Here is a 17,095-nt window from a genome sequence, read left to right as displayed (position 1 = left end):
TTATCCAGTGGTGGGATTCAAATTTTTTTACTACCAGTTCTGTGGGTGTGGCTTGGTGGGCATTGCGTGGCTTGGTGGGCATGGCTTGGTGGCCGTGGCAGAGGTACGATACTGCAAAATCTCCATTCCCACCCCACTCCAGGGGAAGGATACTGCAAAATCCTATTCCCTCCACACCCCACTAACCTGCTTTCCAGCTCTGTTCTCCTGTGCAGGGAAAGCAAAGAAGACCCAGCTGATCAGCTGGAACTCGGGAGGCAGAGAATAGATGGGGGCGGGGCCAGTCAGAGGTGGTATTTGCCAGTTCTCTGAACTATTCAAAATTTCCTCTACTGGTTCTCCAGAACTGATCAGAACCTGCTGAATACTACCTCTGGTTTTATCCCTTTTTCCTTCCATCTGCACAATACTGCTTGTGCCACTGACTGCCACTCAATTCAAAAACCCTTTAACTGTTGTTAAAGGGTTTTTTCCCCCTTTAATTTCATCTCCCGATTTTTCTCCAAATTTATCTTGTATAGTTGTGGCTGAACAGTGTTTGTTTTATCACCCCAAAGCCTTTCTTCTAAAATGTGTAATGCTTATTATACTTTTCTTTTGCATATTTTAGACAGTTTTGTGATGAGTTTGGAGGAACAGTTTCCTTTTGCAAGTCAATACACGTAATTTTAAAACCAATATTGTGTGGTGAGCAGCTGTTTTAGGATCAGCTAAAGTTTTTAGCAAGTTATTTGCAGTGATCTGTGAGTTGTTTTGCAGACCTGACACATTTTCAGGCAGTGGTAGCAAATATTTTCTTCCAGATCTTGCTTTGACATCAACTCTTTTATGTAACTTTGTTTCTCACAGTTGAAATTGCTAGCTGGAAGCATTTAGAGATTTTTTTTAATAGCCTTCCCATACTTTGAAAGAGTGAATTATCTTTATTTTCAAATATGCAAACAGCTGCTTGGAAGATTCTGTAACTTTTGAATAGATACAAAAAAAAAAAAAAACCATAGTCAAAGAGGTCAGAAACATCAAAATAAATGTTGATCTAGGGAATTGTCTGATCTGGATCAGTTGTAAGTCTATCAAGTCAATCTCGCTGGGCCTTCTTAATAACTTTGTTTATAGTGGAACAGAATCAGCTGAAAAGATGTCCAACCTCTGCACTTGATCTTTTCAGTTTTCTTATTTTAAATTTGTAAATGATGGCATGTATTTATAACAGTTGCAACGTCCCAGAGTCATCTTTTTGCAACTTCTGACAAGCAAAGTAAATGAGGAAGCCAGGTTCACTTAACAATTGTGTTATTAACTTAACAACTGCAGTGATTTACTTAACAACTATGGCAAGAAAGGTTGTAAAATGTGGCAAAACTCACTTAACAACTTCTTGCTTAGCAATGGAAATGTTAGATTCAATTGTGGTTGTAAGTAGAGGGCTACCTGTTTCAACATTTACATTCAGGCAATGCCCAATACCTAATAACATAAAATATCCCTATAGGTGTGGGGGGAAATAGAGCTTATGATGGTTTTTATCAACATTACTAAATGAAAATCTCCCTTGAATTATATCTGAGGGTTGCATAGACAAAAATTTATTGGTAATCCATTTCCCCCCCATTCCTCAATCTAATGTACATTTTGGGGCATTTCCAGGTAGCCTTCTATCCAGATGCTAAGCATTGGCTTTTTCAAGATCAGGCAAGATCAGCTAGGTGCTGTCATCTGCCACATTGTTATTATTTTTAATTAAATATATGAAGTACAGGATGAGTTTATTTCAAAATACAATGTTTTTGCTAGGGAAGAAGTGTTGAAATTCCTAAAAATGTAGGAATTATATCTTGGGCTTTAATTTCTTATTTATGTTACATTGACATTCTTCTTACAGGTTCTTGAATCAAGCAGTGGAGATCTACGGTTCAGCACAAGTCATTCCACTGAACTACGTGCTCTCTACTCTTAGTTCTATCCTTGCAGGTAAATGTTGATCAGATAAAGGCATCAATCTTTGTTTCCCCCTTTTCCACCAAATGTGAGTGTCAGGGCTCCAACAAATCCACCTTCATTCAAATCAAAAGTCTCTAGCCACACCTCAGAAAAAGAAAATAGGTTTATTAGAAATTGCCATGTTGGCGTGTGGCTGGGTGCAGCTGATACTAAATTACATCATACATTTCCCCCTTGACCCTGGTCTTTCCCCCACCCCCTGGATGTGACTTCTCCAATGGGACACATCCATCTCCAAGAGTCATCCATCATGCTCTCCAATAACCTTCTTATGCTCTGACAATTTTGGGCTGCTGAGGTGGTTATCTAGGCATTTCAAGAATGCCTTGCTTTCCCTCACTCCCTTTTTCTGGCAGCTAAAAAGACCAAAGGAGTATCTTTTTAGTTGACAGTGAGACTAAGAGGGGAGACCTTGTGCTTGGGGTTTTTGGGAATCATGGACTCTTAGATAGCATCCTTTCCCACAATTTCAAGTCCTCCAGGCACTTTGGGACTGTAACTCGTTTAATTCCCAAGCATTACTTTTTATTACCTTTATTGTCAGAGTACAACATGTGTACAATGAGATGGGCTGAGCCTCCCTTTGTGCCCCACCCCCCAACACAACTCACAGTGAGGACAGAAGTCCCTAACCCAGTCCCAATCTTATTGCACCACGTGACCTTGTTGCACAACGCGACGGCCCCGCAAGTCTATCATACTATGTATTGCTTAGTGGGAGCGGGAGCTATCGCCTCATTAATATCAAGGGCAAAAGTTGGAGAAGCTTATTCAATCAGGAGAAAGCAGAGGCACAGGGTTGATAAAAGCAGGCCCAGCTCCCAGGGTTGCTCATTAACTTTGATGAAAGCAAATTAATGAATAGTATTTAAAAAAGAAAGTAATAAGGGAAGATGGAAAACCTCATGTTTCAAAAGATGTTGGGCTCTTACCATAAAGTTTCCCCCAAAATGATTGACTGAAATCTGATTGGAACACTGGGGGTACTGTTGCACTAGAAATAAAAATTATCTTCAACACTATCTCTACGCTAGGGTGGCTTGTTTCAACACAGAACCTGGGAAGGTAAAAGTAAAATTGAGTTTTGCTCCAGTATGTCCAGGGGTGGGCTTCAAAAATTTTAGCAAAGGGTTTTCTGCCAGTTGCTGGGTGGGCATGGCCATGGTGGGCATGGTCTAGTCAGCTTCCTACACCACGGTGTGGGGGGGTATTTTTGCCCTATCCGGATTCAGGAGGCTTTCCTCGGGCAAAAACAGCCTCCCTGGGCACCGGAGGCTCCCTTTGTGAACTTCCGGGAAGCCTCTTTTTCACCCTCCCCCAGCCTCCGCGTGTGCTCTACACTTACCTGCATCCAAAACGGGCCGCATGGGGACTCCTGGGAGGGGAGGGGAGGGGTGGGCGGAGTCAGCTAGGAGTGGGATTTGGGGATTCTCCGAACTGCACAGACTCTTAGCTAGGGTTTCTCCTGGGCCCCTGCAAACCCCCAGCATCCCACCCCTGAGTATGTCCCCTTGTGCATTGTCACAGTATTCATGGCCTGAGTTCCCTCAAAGACCTGGGATCTCTCTCTCTATCACCTGTCCTAATGATAAACAATTCCCATGGAGGATGTGATTGCAATTAAACATAAGCATTTCTTAAATGACAATCATCATCATCCATTAAAAACTATACTTATCTCTGCCATTTTTGGTGCCTTAAGACTTATTTGTTTCTGGAACACGTCTAATGTCTGAAAATCCATTTTGGATAAGACAATTGATTCATAGGCCACAAAAATCTGAATATAATTTTCTCAGCACTGATGGTTTCCCCCGTCTTGCTTTATTGGTTTATTACAAATATTTTGCACTGACACACAATGGATGTTTTTCTAATACACATTGTAGTTTTCCCATTCTCTTACCTGCTGAAGTAATTTCAGCACTAAAGTAATTGCCAGCCAACCATGTACTGAAGCAGCCCTATTCTATTTCAATATGCTATACTTGTAAGGCCAAGATGAAGAAATTAGAATGAATCCAAGGTCATTTTAAGTTACTTACATTTATCCTGGATGATGTGAAGTGGATATGTTGAAAAGAGACTCCAGTTCCCAAGCACTGTGTGCTGAGGAAAGACAGAAGCGAGCAAAATGGGACCAATATACTACGTTTTCAGTGAGCCAAAAAGTTATTCTTACACTAAATTTTATTATCCTTTTAACACACACTGGGGTTTGTTCAGTCATTGGTTGTTCAAGAGATTTCCATTCAGGAATTCCATTATTTTATATGGATTACTTATTTGGAGCTTTAAAAGTTTGAAAATCCAGATTGATTCAGCAGCTGGGTTAAAATTGCTCTCTGTTACTTGATCCAGAGGAAAGATTTGCCCCCAAACAGCTGTAATGATGTAACCAAATGGAGAATTTGATTCTCTGTGCTTCTGGGCCAACTCCTAAATATTCTTATTCGCACTGAATTTGAGTTGCATAAAGTATCATTTTTTTAAAGCAATTTAACTATTGTGTATGCATGCCATATTTGTTATTGGGAAATTGTTATCATTACTGTCAAAGAATGGCTGATAACAAGAGGTTTTTTGCAGAAGAGCTAACACGTGGAAAGTCTTCATTTGTTTCATGTGTCCTTGCTAGCTGCATTGTGCCTTGTAAATAGCAATAGTATGGTGGCATTAGGTGTGGGGGGCAGGGGGAGAAAAGTCCACATGTCTCTTGTGGCCACAAGAGCAGACTCATCCTGTTGAGACCATATCTTCTTTTTTTTTTTTACACCTTCCCTAAGGGGTGCCACTGATAAATAGCAAAAAAAATAACAAAAAAAACACCCACCCATAAGCCACAAAAGCAAACATATGTTCTCACTTAACCATAGTCATTGCTCTGGCTCGGGCATTCTTCCATCTGCATTCTATAACACTGGTCATCTGAAATTTAGCATTGGTACTGCACTACCAAATTGAGGCAGAACATCAAATGATTCTAAGTGGGTATCAAGTAATCTGTGAACAAGGCAGAGAAATTGCATGATTATAAACTCATTAGGAAGCTCCTGATTTGTGTAATCAGTACAAAAATGTATCACGGCAATTAAAAAATTTTTTAATTTATTGAATTAGATATAATCAATCGGACTTTTAATGTCAGGATAGAACCTTATTCTCACTTACTCAAGCTGAGAATATTCCTTTTAATTATCTCTTTTTTAAAAAGACCGGTTTATTAAATTTATTGTCTATTTCATGTTTTTAAAATCAGTTCAAAATGCTATTGTACTGTTTTTTAAATGTACAGCATTCTAAGTGTGAATGAGCTGGAAGTCTTTTAATGATTTGGTCCAGAGAGGTAGAAACCCCTAACTCCTTTGCTGCCATCTTGTGGCGTGGAGGGGAGGGACCTAGGTGACTGCCAGGTAAGGCTCTAATGCAGGGGTGTCCAACCTTGGCAACTTTAAGCCTGGAGGACTTCAACTCCCAGAATTCTTTGCTGGCTGGGGAATTCTGGGAGTTGAAGTCCTCCAGGCTTAAAGTTGCCAAGGTTGGACACCCCTGCTCTAATGAATAAGAGAGTTTGGAAGTTTCTGGCATATTTGAAATTCCTTGTTATTTTGGAGAGGTTTTTTTAAAACTGTATTTATCTTATATCAGCAGTTACAGACCTGTAGAAATAAGGTTGTGTTTTTGGCTTACTAATATTTAAAATGATACTTTTACCAATAGTGTGATAGTTTTACTAATTGTGATAGTACACAGATAGATTTTATGGCCTAATCTGCACTGTTCAATTTGTGCCCTGCATTAGCCAAAATGGAGAACTAGAGAGGATTAAGTCTAAGATGTTTTTTCACATTATATTTCTTCCTCAGACTCAACTTTCTTTTATCTGACTGTTGTCTTGTTTTGGTTCTTTTCTCTATTCCTTATTCTGAATCCCCATTATAGAAAATTATGTGCATTCTTCACATATTGTGAAAAATTTTGAGCTGGACAGTCTTGCAACCATCTCTTCTACGGTAGAAAACACCGTTCTCCAGATGATATTCCCATAATTTTCATTTCTAGATGGAATAAGAAAAAATAACACATTTCCTGCATGAATACAGAAGTATAATAGTGACAGAAAGTACCTTTTGGGATCTGAAATAGATACAAAGTGATCACATTTAGTGAACCCAACTGGGACTGGCAATAGTAATTAAGCAAAGTGGTTGTTAAATGAAAATCACATGACCACAGGTGTGATTATGATTTTACTTCAGGTTTTGTTTTACACCCAACGGATACAATACCAAACAGTTGGTTGAGAGGGAAGTTTCTGGAATTCGGCTAATGGAGAAACTGAGTAAAATGGCAAATGTGACAGACAAGGGCACTGCAAAAGTTATACAAATGTGTGCATTGTTTGCAAAGTTATTTTTTCATCACCATCATGATGGATAATAGAGAGAGATATATTTGTTTTGTTGATTAAAGCTAGAGGAAATGTCATTGCTTTCAAATGTAACTGGTTGTACTCAAGTGATGCTGTTTTGGGTTTTGTCTCAATCCAAGGAGCCATGTTTTATCACGAGTTCCAAGGTGCAGGCTTCCTGAGTAGTTTCATGTCTCTGTTTGGGTAAGTAATTTACTTCCAAAATTACACTCAAGTTCTTAACTATGTTAAGAGAAAGAACAAAGATGCAACAAATTCAACTTAATGGTTCAAGTCAGTCTATAGTTACAGAGGGTAATCTGGGCTTGGCTTTTCTGATTACAGCTTCTCACGCTAGAGGACAGCTTTAATAAGGATCACATGTGGGTTTTATTTCGTTCAGTTTTAATACCATGTATGAATGGGAGTTTTCATCCATCAATTAAACTGGGCAAGCTAAGCATTATAAACAATTTAGGATACATTAATAAATAACAGGAAAGATAAATGTGAATAAAATATATTAAAATCACTAATAATGACACATAAAGCAAAAAGCAAATTACTGAACTACCAGGGAGATGCACATTTTTAAATCTTAGCCTCCTAAAGATATTGCTGTAGAAGCTAGGAAGGTTTCATTCCAAAAGATCTTCTCAAAAGAGACTCTGGCTACTTGCCCCTTGGAATTTCACAGCAAAGGGCAAGGGCTCCAGAACAATATCCAGCAAAGTATGTTTCTCAAATCCAGAACAATTCAGCAATTGTGGTTTAGAAAAAGCCAAAACACAAAACAAATCATAGTAAAACAAAACCAAAAATCACATAAAAGCTACTCAGAACAACTTTTCCACCTTTGAGCCTCTTCTTACCATATCCAGTGTTCCTCAGAGGTGAAACTCCATGAGCTTAACCAGTTGAAGGTAGTCCTCGGCTTATGACCATAATTGAATTATGGTTGTTAAGTCTTCATGGTTGTTAAGTAGATTGCCATGTAACTGCACCCAATGTTGTGACCTTTTTTGTGATGGTCAACTGAATGCCATTAATATCTTTAAGCAAACCTATTATATCTGAGGAATCTTTTTTTCAGGGAAGACCAGAGGCAAACCCTAGTTTCTGGCCAAAAAAAATCCAAAAATTGTGGTCACGTCACTGCAGATGCTGTAAATGCAGGCTGATTGCCAAGCACCCAAAATGTGATCACACGACCATAAGAGGGACAGTTGTCAGAACTTTAAAACAGTATCACAAGTAGCTTTGAGGAGGTTTGCTGTAACTCAGGTTATCAAACTGGCGCCCACAGACCAGATGCATCACAGGCAGGCCATGGCCACCCCAGCTCCACGAAGGGGAAAAACGTCACGAAATATCACATGATGGCAACGTAATCCCGCAAGTGTGACCCCCGTGCTGTAATTGAACAGTCACTAAATTATTGGTCATAAATAAAGGACCACTTGTAGTTCACCTTTTAAAAGTGCATCTCTGAGAAAAGAAGGTTTAAGAGCTTTTTGAGCTTACCAGCAACAGCAAGTGTACTTCAGTTATACAAAACAGTCTTGCCCTGTTTTGGTGGTATGAGAAGAACAGATATGACTTGAGTTGTATCATAAATTAACTGCATTCAGCCCATTGTTGTTTGAAGGCTTCCATTGTTATTTGAGGTAATGTTAGCTTATCCTAGTTTCTACCCTACGTGGCCTAGAAAAACTTGGTTTCCAAATCTTTCAGCAACAGAGAGAAGCCCATAATAAGCTCCACTGATTTGGGGCTTCATGTCCCATCACTCCCAGCCAGCATGGCCAATAGACTCGTGGGGGGATGTGGACCAAAACATCTGGTAGACAGCCGGTTGTTGTTGCATGAAAGTCACAAGTTTGACCACTCTTCTGCAGGTGTTCTCTGACATTTATTGGCGTTTCTATAATATCCCAGAACAGAAGCAAGGAACATTTGACAACATTTTATATAGACTGTGAACACATTCCTGGTAAGTCAGAGTCTGGAAATATTTTGTCTGTCATTCCTACTCGCACAGCTGAAAAACAACCATTAGCAGGAGGGCTGAAGAGAAAAACCACATCAGATATCTCTTCAAATCATCTTTAATAAAAATTACTTTTCACTTAATTTCTTTTCGTATTGCCAATGCATTTTTTAAAACAAAATTTTGAATTATTTCCATCCCGTTGCCATTCCCTATTACAGCAAAACAAAGTGAAGCCTATAGTGAGAAGCTTTTTAGAAGGAACATGTTATATATTTATAATTAAACATGTTAGACTTGATTTATCATATTTGCTCCAAGTATTTTTATTGTTATTCTAATCCCACAGGGAAGAAGAAAAGCAGCACAATACAGCCAGATTCAAATAACCCATCTTATGGTTCTTTATATAAAGAAAGTATCTCTCTCAAGACTCCAACCAAAGAATAAAAAGAAAATATATTTTTTAAATCTTCCATTTATGTGTTTTGCATTCACTACACTTCTCTCTTCTGCTAATTATGTATCAGATGATTATATCCTCACAGCTCCTGAGTTTTTCTCATAATCTTCCAGAATCCCTTGACTATCATACACTGCTGTGCAAGCCAGCAATGCTGATTGCAAGACCAGCCTGTCAAACTTGAATTGGGTATATCCCTTAGATCAGGGTTGTCAAACTCACGTTGTCACGGCGGCATCATGTGACATATCGGGACTTTCCCCCCCCTTTGTTAACCCGAGCATGGGTGTGGCCAGCGCGTGACGCATCCAGCTTGTGGGCCAGGAGTTTGACAGCCCTGCCTTAGGCCATTAATTATACTCCTTATTGTCTGCAATTCTTGGGCTTAGACAAATTGGCCACAGGGTTTCCAATCGCTAGAGTTGTGCAAAAGGTCTTGTGGACTGCCATTTCATGAAAGTAATGGGAAAAGAGTAAGTCAAAATCTTGTCCGAGCTTATGTTGGCAAGAATACATGTTTCTGCTGCAGTGCAATTCATCAGCTAATTACAGTTTAAAAGTTATGTCAAATGAAATAAAGCAGACCTACTCCTCAGTGCTTTCTAGTTTACCTTACAATGTTCTCTAAAGTTGGCCACTTGAAGATGTGTGGACTTTAACTCCCACAATTCTCCAGCCCGCATGACTGGCTAGGGAATTCTGGGAGTTGAAGTCCACACATTTTCAAGTGGCCAAGGTTGAAGAACAATGCCTTATAGCAAGGCTGACAAACTTCCGGTCTACAGGCCGGATGCATCACACACTGGCCACGCCCATGCCTGGTTTAGCGAAGGGGCGGAAAGTCACAATACATCACATGATGACACCATTAGGACATGAGTTTGATATCCGTGCCTTATAGTATTTAGAATTTAGTATTTAAAAGGAAGACTTTCAACAACATTTTTTTGCCTCCTACATTATTGAAGTGTAACATGCAATTTGCAAAACTATTTGCAGCTCTTCCTGGTAGTGATTTTTGTTCCAATTATGTGCTCATCAACAGCGGTGGACAAACACTATAGCAGCAAGTAGATTCAACTCAAGCAGCTGATGCTTGTTCCAGGAACTGAACTTTGTAACTTCAAAATTGGCAAGTAAATATACAGATGTTGGTAACTAAGCCGAATACACTCAGTTTTCCCCCCCCCTAATGGGACTTAGAGGAATTTAGGGCTTGGCTTAATCACCGAAGCAGAGGCCATGTGCCACTTCCCACAAGCATTAAAACTGCAGCAGACCATATTCACTGTCAAGCCAACTATTCAGTCATTTTCTCAATTATTTCCCAGTTTGCAAATATACTGCAATCTTTTAGCACCAATAGATTGTCATTTACAAAACTGACCAATTGTGTATATAAATGCATGGACATGTACACACACACACACAATAAATTGGGAGTATGGCTCAAAGGTCTGAATAAGTTATCCTCCAAGTCTGGATATTTGCTCTAATTATGCTTTGTGTGCTTTGGCCAAAGTGGTGCCTTCAGATGTGTTGGGTTTCAGTAACTAGAATTTGGGCTGGGAATTGGTCCAGAATCCAAGCACATCTGAAGGGCACCAAATTGGCTTCAGCTGTGCTCTGTTGCATCGCCAACTCAATGTTACTGACTCACCTCTTTGCACTGATGCCATACAATAAATCTCTCAGATAATGAGGGAGGCCATGGCTATGTCAAGCAGCTTGCTCTGCAAAAATTAGAAGTTGATTATTGTCTGATAATAGCCTGCTTGCTGAAATTATTTTCACAAGGAACAGAAGAATTGACAATCATTAATTTACAGGCATAATTTACCTGTGGCTGATTATTCCTCTTATCTTTTTCATGGCTAAACCTCTCCCAAAGGAGAAAGTTACAACATGTTAGATTATTCAAATATGTAACACTCTTTCCTATGTTAATGTACAGCTACAGTTTTGATGCTATCATTTTTGATCCAAATTACCTTTGTTCAAAAACAGTTAAAGGATAACCTAGTACCTTGACTAATTTTGACAAATAAGCATCCCTAAGTTTTTCTTTGTGTTTCCTGCTTTTTTCCTGTGAACATTTTTTCTACCTAATTCATGCATAATTGATTGTATTTATGGATACAGATTGTTTCAATTAGATTTATCAGTTGAGGTGCAGCATACAGGCAGATGACAGATGTTGCTTTAAGCGGCTCAAGCAGCCTAGATGGGCACAAGATTGAACAGATCTCCTGTTTTAAATATTTGGGAGTCATCCTTCATTCTGCTGGCAGTAGGAAAGCCTACAGCAAGGGTCTTCAAACTTGACAACTTTAAGACTTGTGGACTTCAACTCCCAGAATTCCCGAGCTAACATGACTAGAGGAGGAATTCTGGGAGTTGAAGTCCACAAGTCTTAAAGCTGTCAAGTTTGAAGACCCCTGGCCTATGGGGACTGCATTGCTGAAAATGCACAGAGAAGCTCATCAACCCTCCTTAAATTCCTTTAGACAAGAGGTGGCCACCATATACCTGCAGTTTTCAAATTCTTCAAGGCCAACCCAATAGCTCTTCTTTAAGGTGTTCAGCTGGAGCTCTTCTCCAATTGCATAATTAGAACTTGTACAATCCAAATATCTAAGACCAGCTGGTTAAGACCCAAAATGTGTCTCTAATGCCACCCTGAGACTAGGGATAGGCCTCATAAAAGTGAAAGCTAGAATGTGGGTAACCATACTCAATTATTGGCTCAGATTATCCTTTTTGCCCCTTTAGCCATGCCACATTAGGTGCACTAACTATGAGTGATGATTTTTTTTTTGTCCATATGCAAACAGGCAATGGCAACTAGAATCTTGTCCTTGGACTTTTCTCCAGTCTTCTACTCAGAATGGGATATGATCAGACCAAAGTATTCATCAACAAGGTGTAGCAGACACAGAGTGCCCATCAGATCTAGCCAGATTCCCAGCCTTAATTGCCAGTGAATCCAATAATATTCCACCACCTCCCCATAGTGTACTTAAGTAATCTCAAAGTATCTAGATACCAGAGGACCTAATGACATGCTCTTCTCCTTAGCTGTCCTTGAAGGCTGATATAGGAAGGTTCCAGTGGTGGTATTCAATTTTTTTTTACTACCGGTTCTGTGGGCGTGGTGTGGTGTGGTGTGGCTTGGTGGGTGTGGCATGGTGGGTGTGCCAGGGGAAGGATATTGTAAAATCCCCATTTCCTCCCCACCCCACTGCTTTCCAGCTCCATTCTCCTATGCAGGGCAACGAAAGAAGACCTAGCCGATCAGCTGGGATTCAGGAGGCAGCGAATAGATGGGGGCAGGGCCAACCAAAGGTGGTATTTTCCGGTATTTTCCGCTACCGCTTCTCCAGAACTGGCTGAATACCACCTCTGGAAGGTTCCCTACCTGGAGAGACAAGGCTCCTGAAACCACAGAGCATGTGTTTTTCCAGTGCCTGTGTTACAGAACCATCTGTACTAGCCTCATTTCACCATTACTGCACCAATACTCTGGGCACAAAGAGCAATTCTATACCTCCCTGTTACTTTCAGATACTAATCCTGCTATAACATAGAATGTTGCTAGGTTCCACACAGCAGCCTTTAAAATCTGTCAGATCCGTGGTTGCCAACCAGTGGGCCGGGGGACCACTGGTCGTCTGTGAGGAAATGTTGGTGGTCCGCAGAGAAATGTCCCCCCAAAGCAATTAATCCAGGCTGCGCAGGAACACAAGGCTGCACTGCCCACATGGCCCACCCACCCACTGGCCCCCACCCTTCAGTCGAGTGCAAATCTTACCTTGAGTAGACTCATGTGAGCTGGAACCGAAAGGTAAGACCAATGGCGGGGGAGGGAAATCTGCCTCGCGGTGGCTTTCTGATGTTGGTGGGAAATTGGTCCCATATTCCAGAGCTGCAGTAGTCACAGGACTGGCCCTTTGGTCATCCCGGAGCAGCTCCTCCAGTCCATGGCAGGCCTGTGCACCCGGGTGGAGGAGCAGCTACTCCGGGATGACCAAAGGACCAGTCCTGTGACTACTGCAGCTCTGGAATATGGGACTGACTTTCCCACCTATGTCAGGAAGCCACCGTCAGTCAAAATTCATATTAGTGGTCCGTGGGATTTAAAATGATGAGTTTGGTGGTCCCTGAGGTCCAAAAGGTTGACGACCCCTCTGTCAGATGACGGCTGGTGCAATAAACCAGGCTAAATGAGCACCTAGTTTGTCATAAGAGAATGCTCTGTAATTTGATATATATGTCACATACTAACCTTTATGGTCTCCTACACTCTTTTAATGCTGCTACCCCTCTTTTAAGGCTATTTTACTTTTGTTTCTCTACATAGTTTTTACTACATTTTTTGTTTTATATTTTTTTAGTTTTAAATTTTAGATTATGATGTACCTCTTAATTTTTTAACTCTACCTCATCATTTTTAAGTCCCATGACTATAAAAACAATAATGATTTTGGTTTGAGGTTGCTTCAACCGATGTCCCTGTATATCCTCGCCGACCTATCAATCGATTTTGTTCATTTGCTTTCCGCTCAAATAGACATGGATATGTGCATCATATTTGCATGCCCAGAGTACTTCCACGGTCATAGAAACATCAAAACTTCACAAGCCAGCTACTACCCAGGCTCTCTCTTGCAATCCTGAGCTCATCATCATCTCATTTTGATGCTCATCATTGTCTCATCCTGGACTATGGTTTGCCAGCTTTGTCATCAAGGGAAGCAAAACCTTTTCCTGGCTCATGTTCACACTTAGCATTTCAAGAACTGAGTTAAAAAAAAAAGCAGCAGTGGGGGAGCCAGTGGTGTAGGGATTAAAGTATAGGATGGGAACCTGGGACATGCCGGAGCATATCCTCATGTGTCCATGGAGAACACCAGGGTGGACCTTGGCCCTCACAAGTTTGTTGTGGAGGGATAAAATAAGTAGAAAACTAATGAATTCCCAGAAGAAGGGCAGGATATAAAAGTAATGCAAATTAATAACAGGTTGTAACATTACGGGCTTATGAATAACAGGAGCACCACCACCAAGGGAATGGATGCAGGAAGATAGCTAGCATCCCCATCTCCAAGTGGATTAGGAGCCTGCGTCTTCAGTCCTAAACACACATTACTGAAAGTTCAGGGAAATCAACGGGATTACAATGCAAATAATTTAAAGCAGCAATTGGTTCTCCCCCTTCCTATAATGCTTGCTCTGATTGGGATGACTCATTAGCTAATGGCTATTTTTGTGACCAAGACCTCTTCCAATGAACCAGGGTTACTGCTCTTTTTTCCACACATAACATGAAAAATATCCTTCCACAGAGCCGAGTGAGCAAGAGCCCATCTGCTGGAACTTGGCTCTTGTTCACTTAAGCATTACACATGCCCTTTGGTAAAGCAAACCACCTGTTGCCTGTGCACAATTTAGCCCCAAGCATTCGAAATGTTTCTCAGAGGAGGAAATCCATCCAAACCACTGATGGGGAGTGACAACCTTGGCATTCTTTTCAACTCCATTTGCTGGTGTGCCATTTATTGTTCTCTCCACAAAGGCCTGTGGTCTCTTGGTGGAGTTTTTGCCCCCGCTAACAAAAACAGAGGGGGTCTGAATAATGCCAAAAGCAAACAGCTTTTGCATTTTCCCGCTTCTCTCCTTCTCCTTCCTTTTCCCCAAGTCACCATTCTAGAACCTAAGAAAATATATGGCAAATAAAAACAGACTAATGGGAGAACGAATATCCCACACTTTGCAGCTTGAGGTAGTGAACCAAGCTGCTAAACTAATCTATCTTGTATTTGGTTTCTGGCCTGGGACCAAAAATTGACTTTTACTTCAGTGTTTTATTTTTAGAAATGCAAGCTAATCAGTAAGTAAGTGCCAAATGTCCATTTCAGGCCAGCTCCCTTGAAGATTTTTTTCAATGTGGGTTTGGCTACTTTTGTGAGGCCACAGGTGCTGCTTTTGCATGGGAAGTGAATGGAAAGGTATCCCACCTGCAAAAAGCCTGCAGAGCTGCTTTGCATAAGATAGCTTACTTCTCAGCATGAAAGGAGAGTGGGACAAAATTAGATGTCCCCCAATGGTGGCAAAGAGGAAGTTCCTGTGTTGGCTGAATTTAGATGAAAAGGAATCCAAATTGAATGTTAACTTTCTTTAGAAGAGAAGGATATTAACACCATTATTAACACAATTGAAAAAGTCCAGAAATATTTCACAAGAAGAGTTCTCCGCTCCTCTACGCATTGCAGAATACCATTGCTAGACCAATACTCGAATACAGCTCATCAGTCTAGAACCCACATTACGTATCTGATATTAACACAGTTGAGAAAGTCCAGAAATATTTCACAAGAGTTCTCCACTCCTCTACTCGTTGCAGTATACCTTATGCCACCAGACTTGAAATTCTAGACCTAGAAAACCTAGAACTACGCCACCTTCAGTCCGATCTAAGTATAGTATATAAAATCATACATTGCAATGTCCTACCTGCAAATGAATAATTCAGCTTCAACCATAACAACACAAGAGCAAACAATAGATAAAAACTCAAGGTTAATCGCACCAAACTTGATTGTAGGAAATACGACTTCAGCAACAGAGTGGTCAATGTTTGGAATACTCTACCTGACTCTGTGGTTTCTTCCCCAAACCCCAAAAACTTTAACCTTAGACTGTCTACTATTGACCTCACCCTCTTCCTAAGAGGCCTGTAGGGGCGTGCATAAGCTCACCAATGTGCCTACCATCCCTGTCCTATTGTTTCTTTTTCTTTTTCTTTTTTTTTGAAAATTTTATTTGGGTTTTCACAAAAAAAAACAAAAAACAAATAAAACATCTTTTTTGAAAATAGCATGGTCCCGGGTTATCACTTCTTCATTCAGACACAAACTCAATTTCATGCTCATTTTTGTGTTCTATTCCATATCTTATTACTGTTTTACATTTTCTACATAGTTTTTCCCCTCTTTTAATTTTCTCAACTTTATTTTGATTGTCTCATCTCAATTCAAATAATTATATTTATACTTTTGTCTGTCCTGTTTCAATTTCATATTATCTTTTCTCATTAGACAAATTTTCCCCTGTAGTTACTAATTGGAGTATGACACCTTTATAACTTTTAATTTTATCCATTCAACTCTTATTTAAGCTTCAATGTATACCTTTAAGATTATAACATCCAATATAATACATAACTTCCAATCAAATTCTGCTTGGTACATTCTTAAAATACACACTATATTCTTAAAAAAGGATTATATATATATGTAAATAAAGCACTTCCAGTTTGAGTTCCTTCGCTGACAGACCAAAACCGCGATCGTGCGCGGTTTTGATCTATGTTTGCCGCCAGAGCGCCCTGAGCCAGCTGGTTTCGGGGCTAAGCCACCCCGTAGAGGTGGTGAAGAGGGGGGGAGACTGCCAGCAGGGTTGAGGAGAGCCACATCTCTCCTCCTCAGCTGACCATTATTCCCTTTCCCAAAAGCGGTTGCAGCGGTGGTCAGAAATGGTCACCACAAAGAAGAACTCGACCGGAAAAGAATGTGCAGGAGGAAGATAAGAAGAGAAAGTTTTGGTTGACCGGGTTAAACTGCAAAAGCAACAACGTAAGGTACCCTGGAATTTAAACTATTAAAAAAATAACATTGTTCCCAAAGAAGATTTTGAAGCAGCGAAGGAGAGAGGGAAGGGAAAGGATTTGGTTGTTTTTTTCTTCCCTTCCCTATACTGACAGCTAAGAGACTTAAGCAAGAAATTGAAAAAAAATCTACTTTGACATCAATAGGCATTTAAGCTGAAAATAAAATATCAAAGGGATAATAAAGATTTCTTGATACTTAAAAGCTTTTAAAAGCAGGAAAGGAGAGAAAAAGAATAAAAGGGCACGATCTGGAAAAATGGAGGAGACTGCCTGGAACTAAAAGGAATTTACAGTGAAACCTCAACAAGATTCCTAAAAGATACATTTTAACTGAAACTTGGCAACAATATAATAGAACCCCAGGAAGAGAAAGTGGAAAAAAGAAGCAAGAAGAAACAGCCTTGGACTATTTGGATGACTTGGTGATTTTTGGATTTTTGGTTATTGCATTTAAATGACTAAAATCAATCGGGTGGTTGTTTAAAAGTGTTTAAAATGGCACCACTTTTAGAAGAACTGAAAATGGAACTTAAAAAGTACAAAGAAGATGCACAAGAAGGG

At 40.2% G+C, this 17,095-nt stretch overlaps 1 protein-coding gene across 5 annotated transcripts in view; it reads left to right on the top strand.

Moving 5' to 3' along the window:
* NIPAL2 (NIPA like domain containing 2) overlaps positions 1 to 8,878 on the top strand; it is a 42,059-nt gene extending 33,181 nt beyond the window's left edge. For 2 of the 5 annotated variants that reach the window (XR_015748986.1, XM_026690488.2), the window contains 4 exons: positions 1,883 to 1,971; positions 6,553 to 6,616; positions 8,311 to 8,405; positions 8,752 to 8,878. Coding sequence is in view for 3 of the 5 variants with exons in the window: in XM_026690488.2 (XP_026546273.2) it covers positions 1,883 to 1,971; positions 6,553 to 6,616; positions 8,311 to 8,405; positions 8,752 to 8,852 (349 nt within the window). In the remaining 2 variants the exon portion in view is untranslated. Of the gene's footprint in view, positions 1 to 1,882; positions 1,972 to 6,552; positions 6,617 to 8,310; positions 8,411 to 8,751 lie in introns of those variants that run through there. The other 3 variants (XR_015748987.1, XM_087962034.1, XM_087962033.1) reach the window with 2 other exon arrangements.
* Positions 8,879 to 17,095: the final 8,217 nt, after the last annotated feature.

This window comes from Notechis scutatus, chromosome 3 (assembly GCF_049901735.1).
Source record: "Notechis scutatus isolate UNSWTSFEM ecotype Mainland chromosome 3, rNotScu1.2, whole genome shotgun sequence".
Taxonomy (NCBI): domain Eukaryota; kingdom Metazoa; phylum Chordata; class Lepidosauria; order Squamata; family Elapidae; genus Notechis; species Notechis scutatus.
The sequence above is the reverse complement of the archived record's forward strand: the minus strand, read 5'-3'. Positions and strand labels throughout refer to the sequence as shown.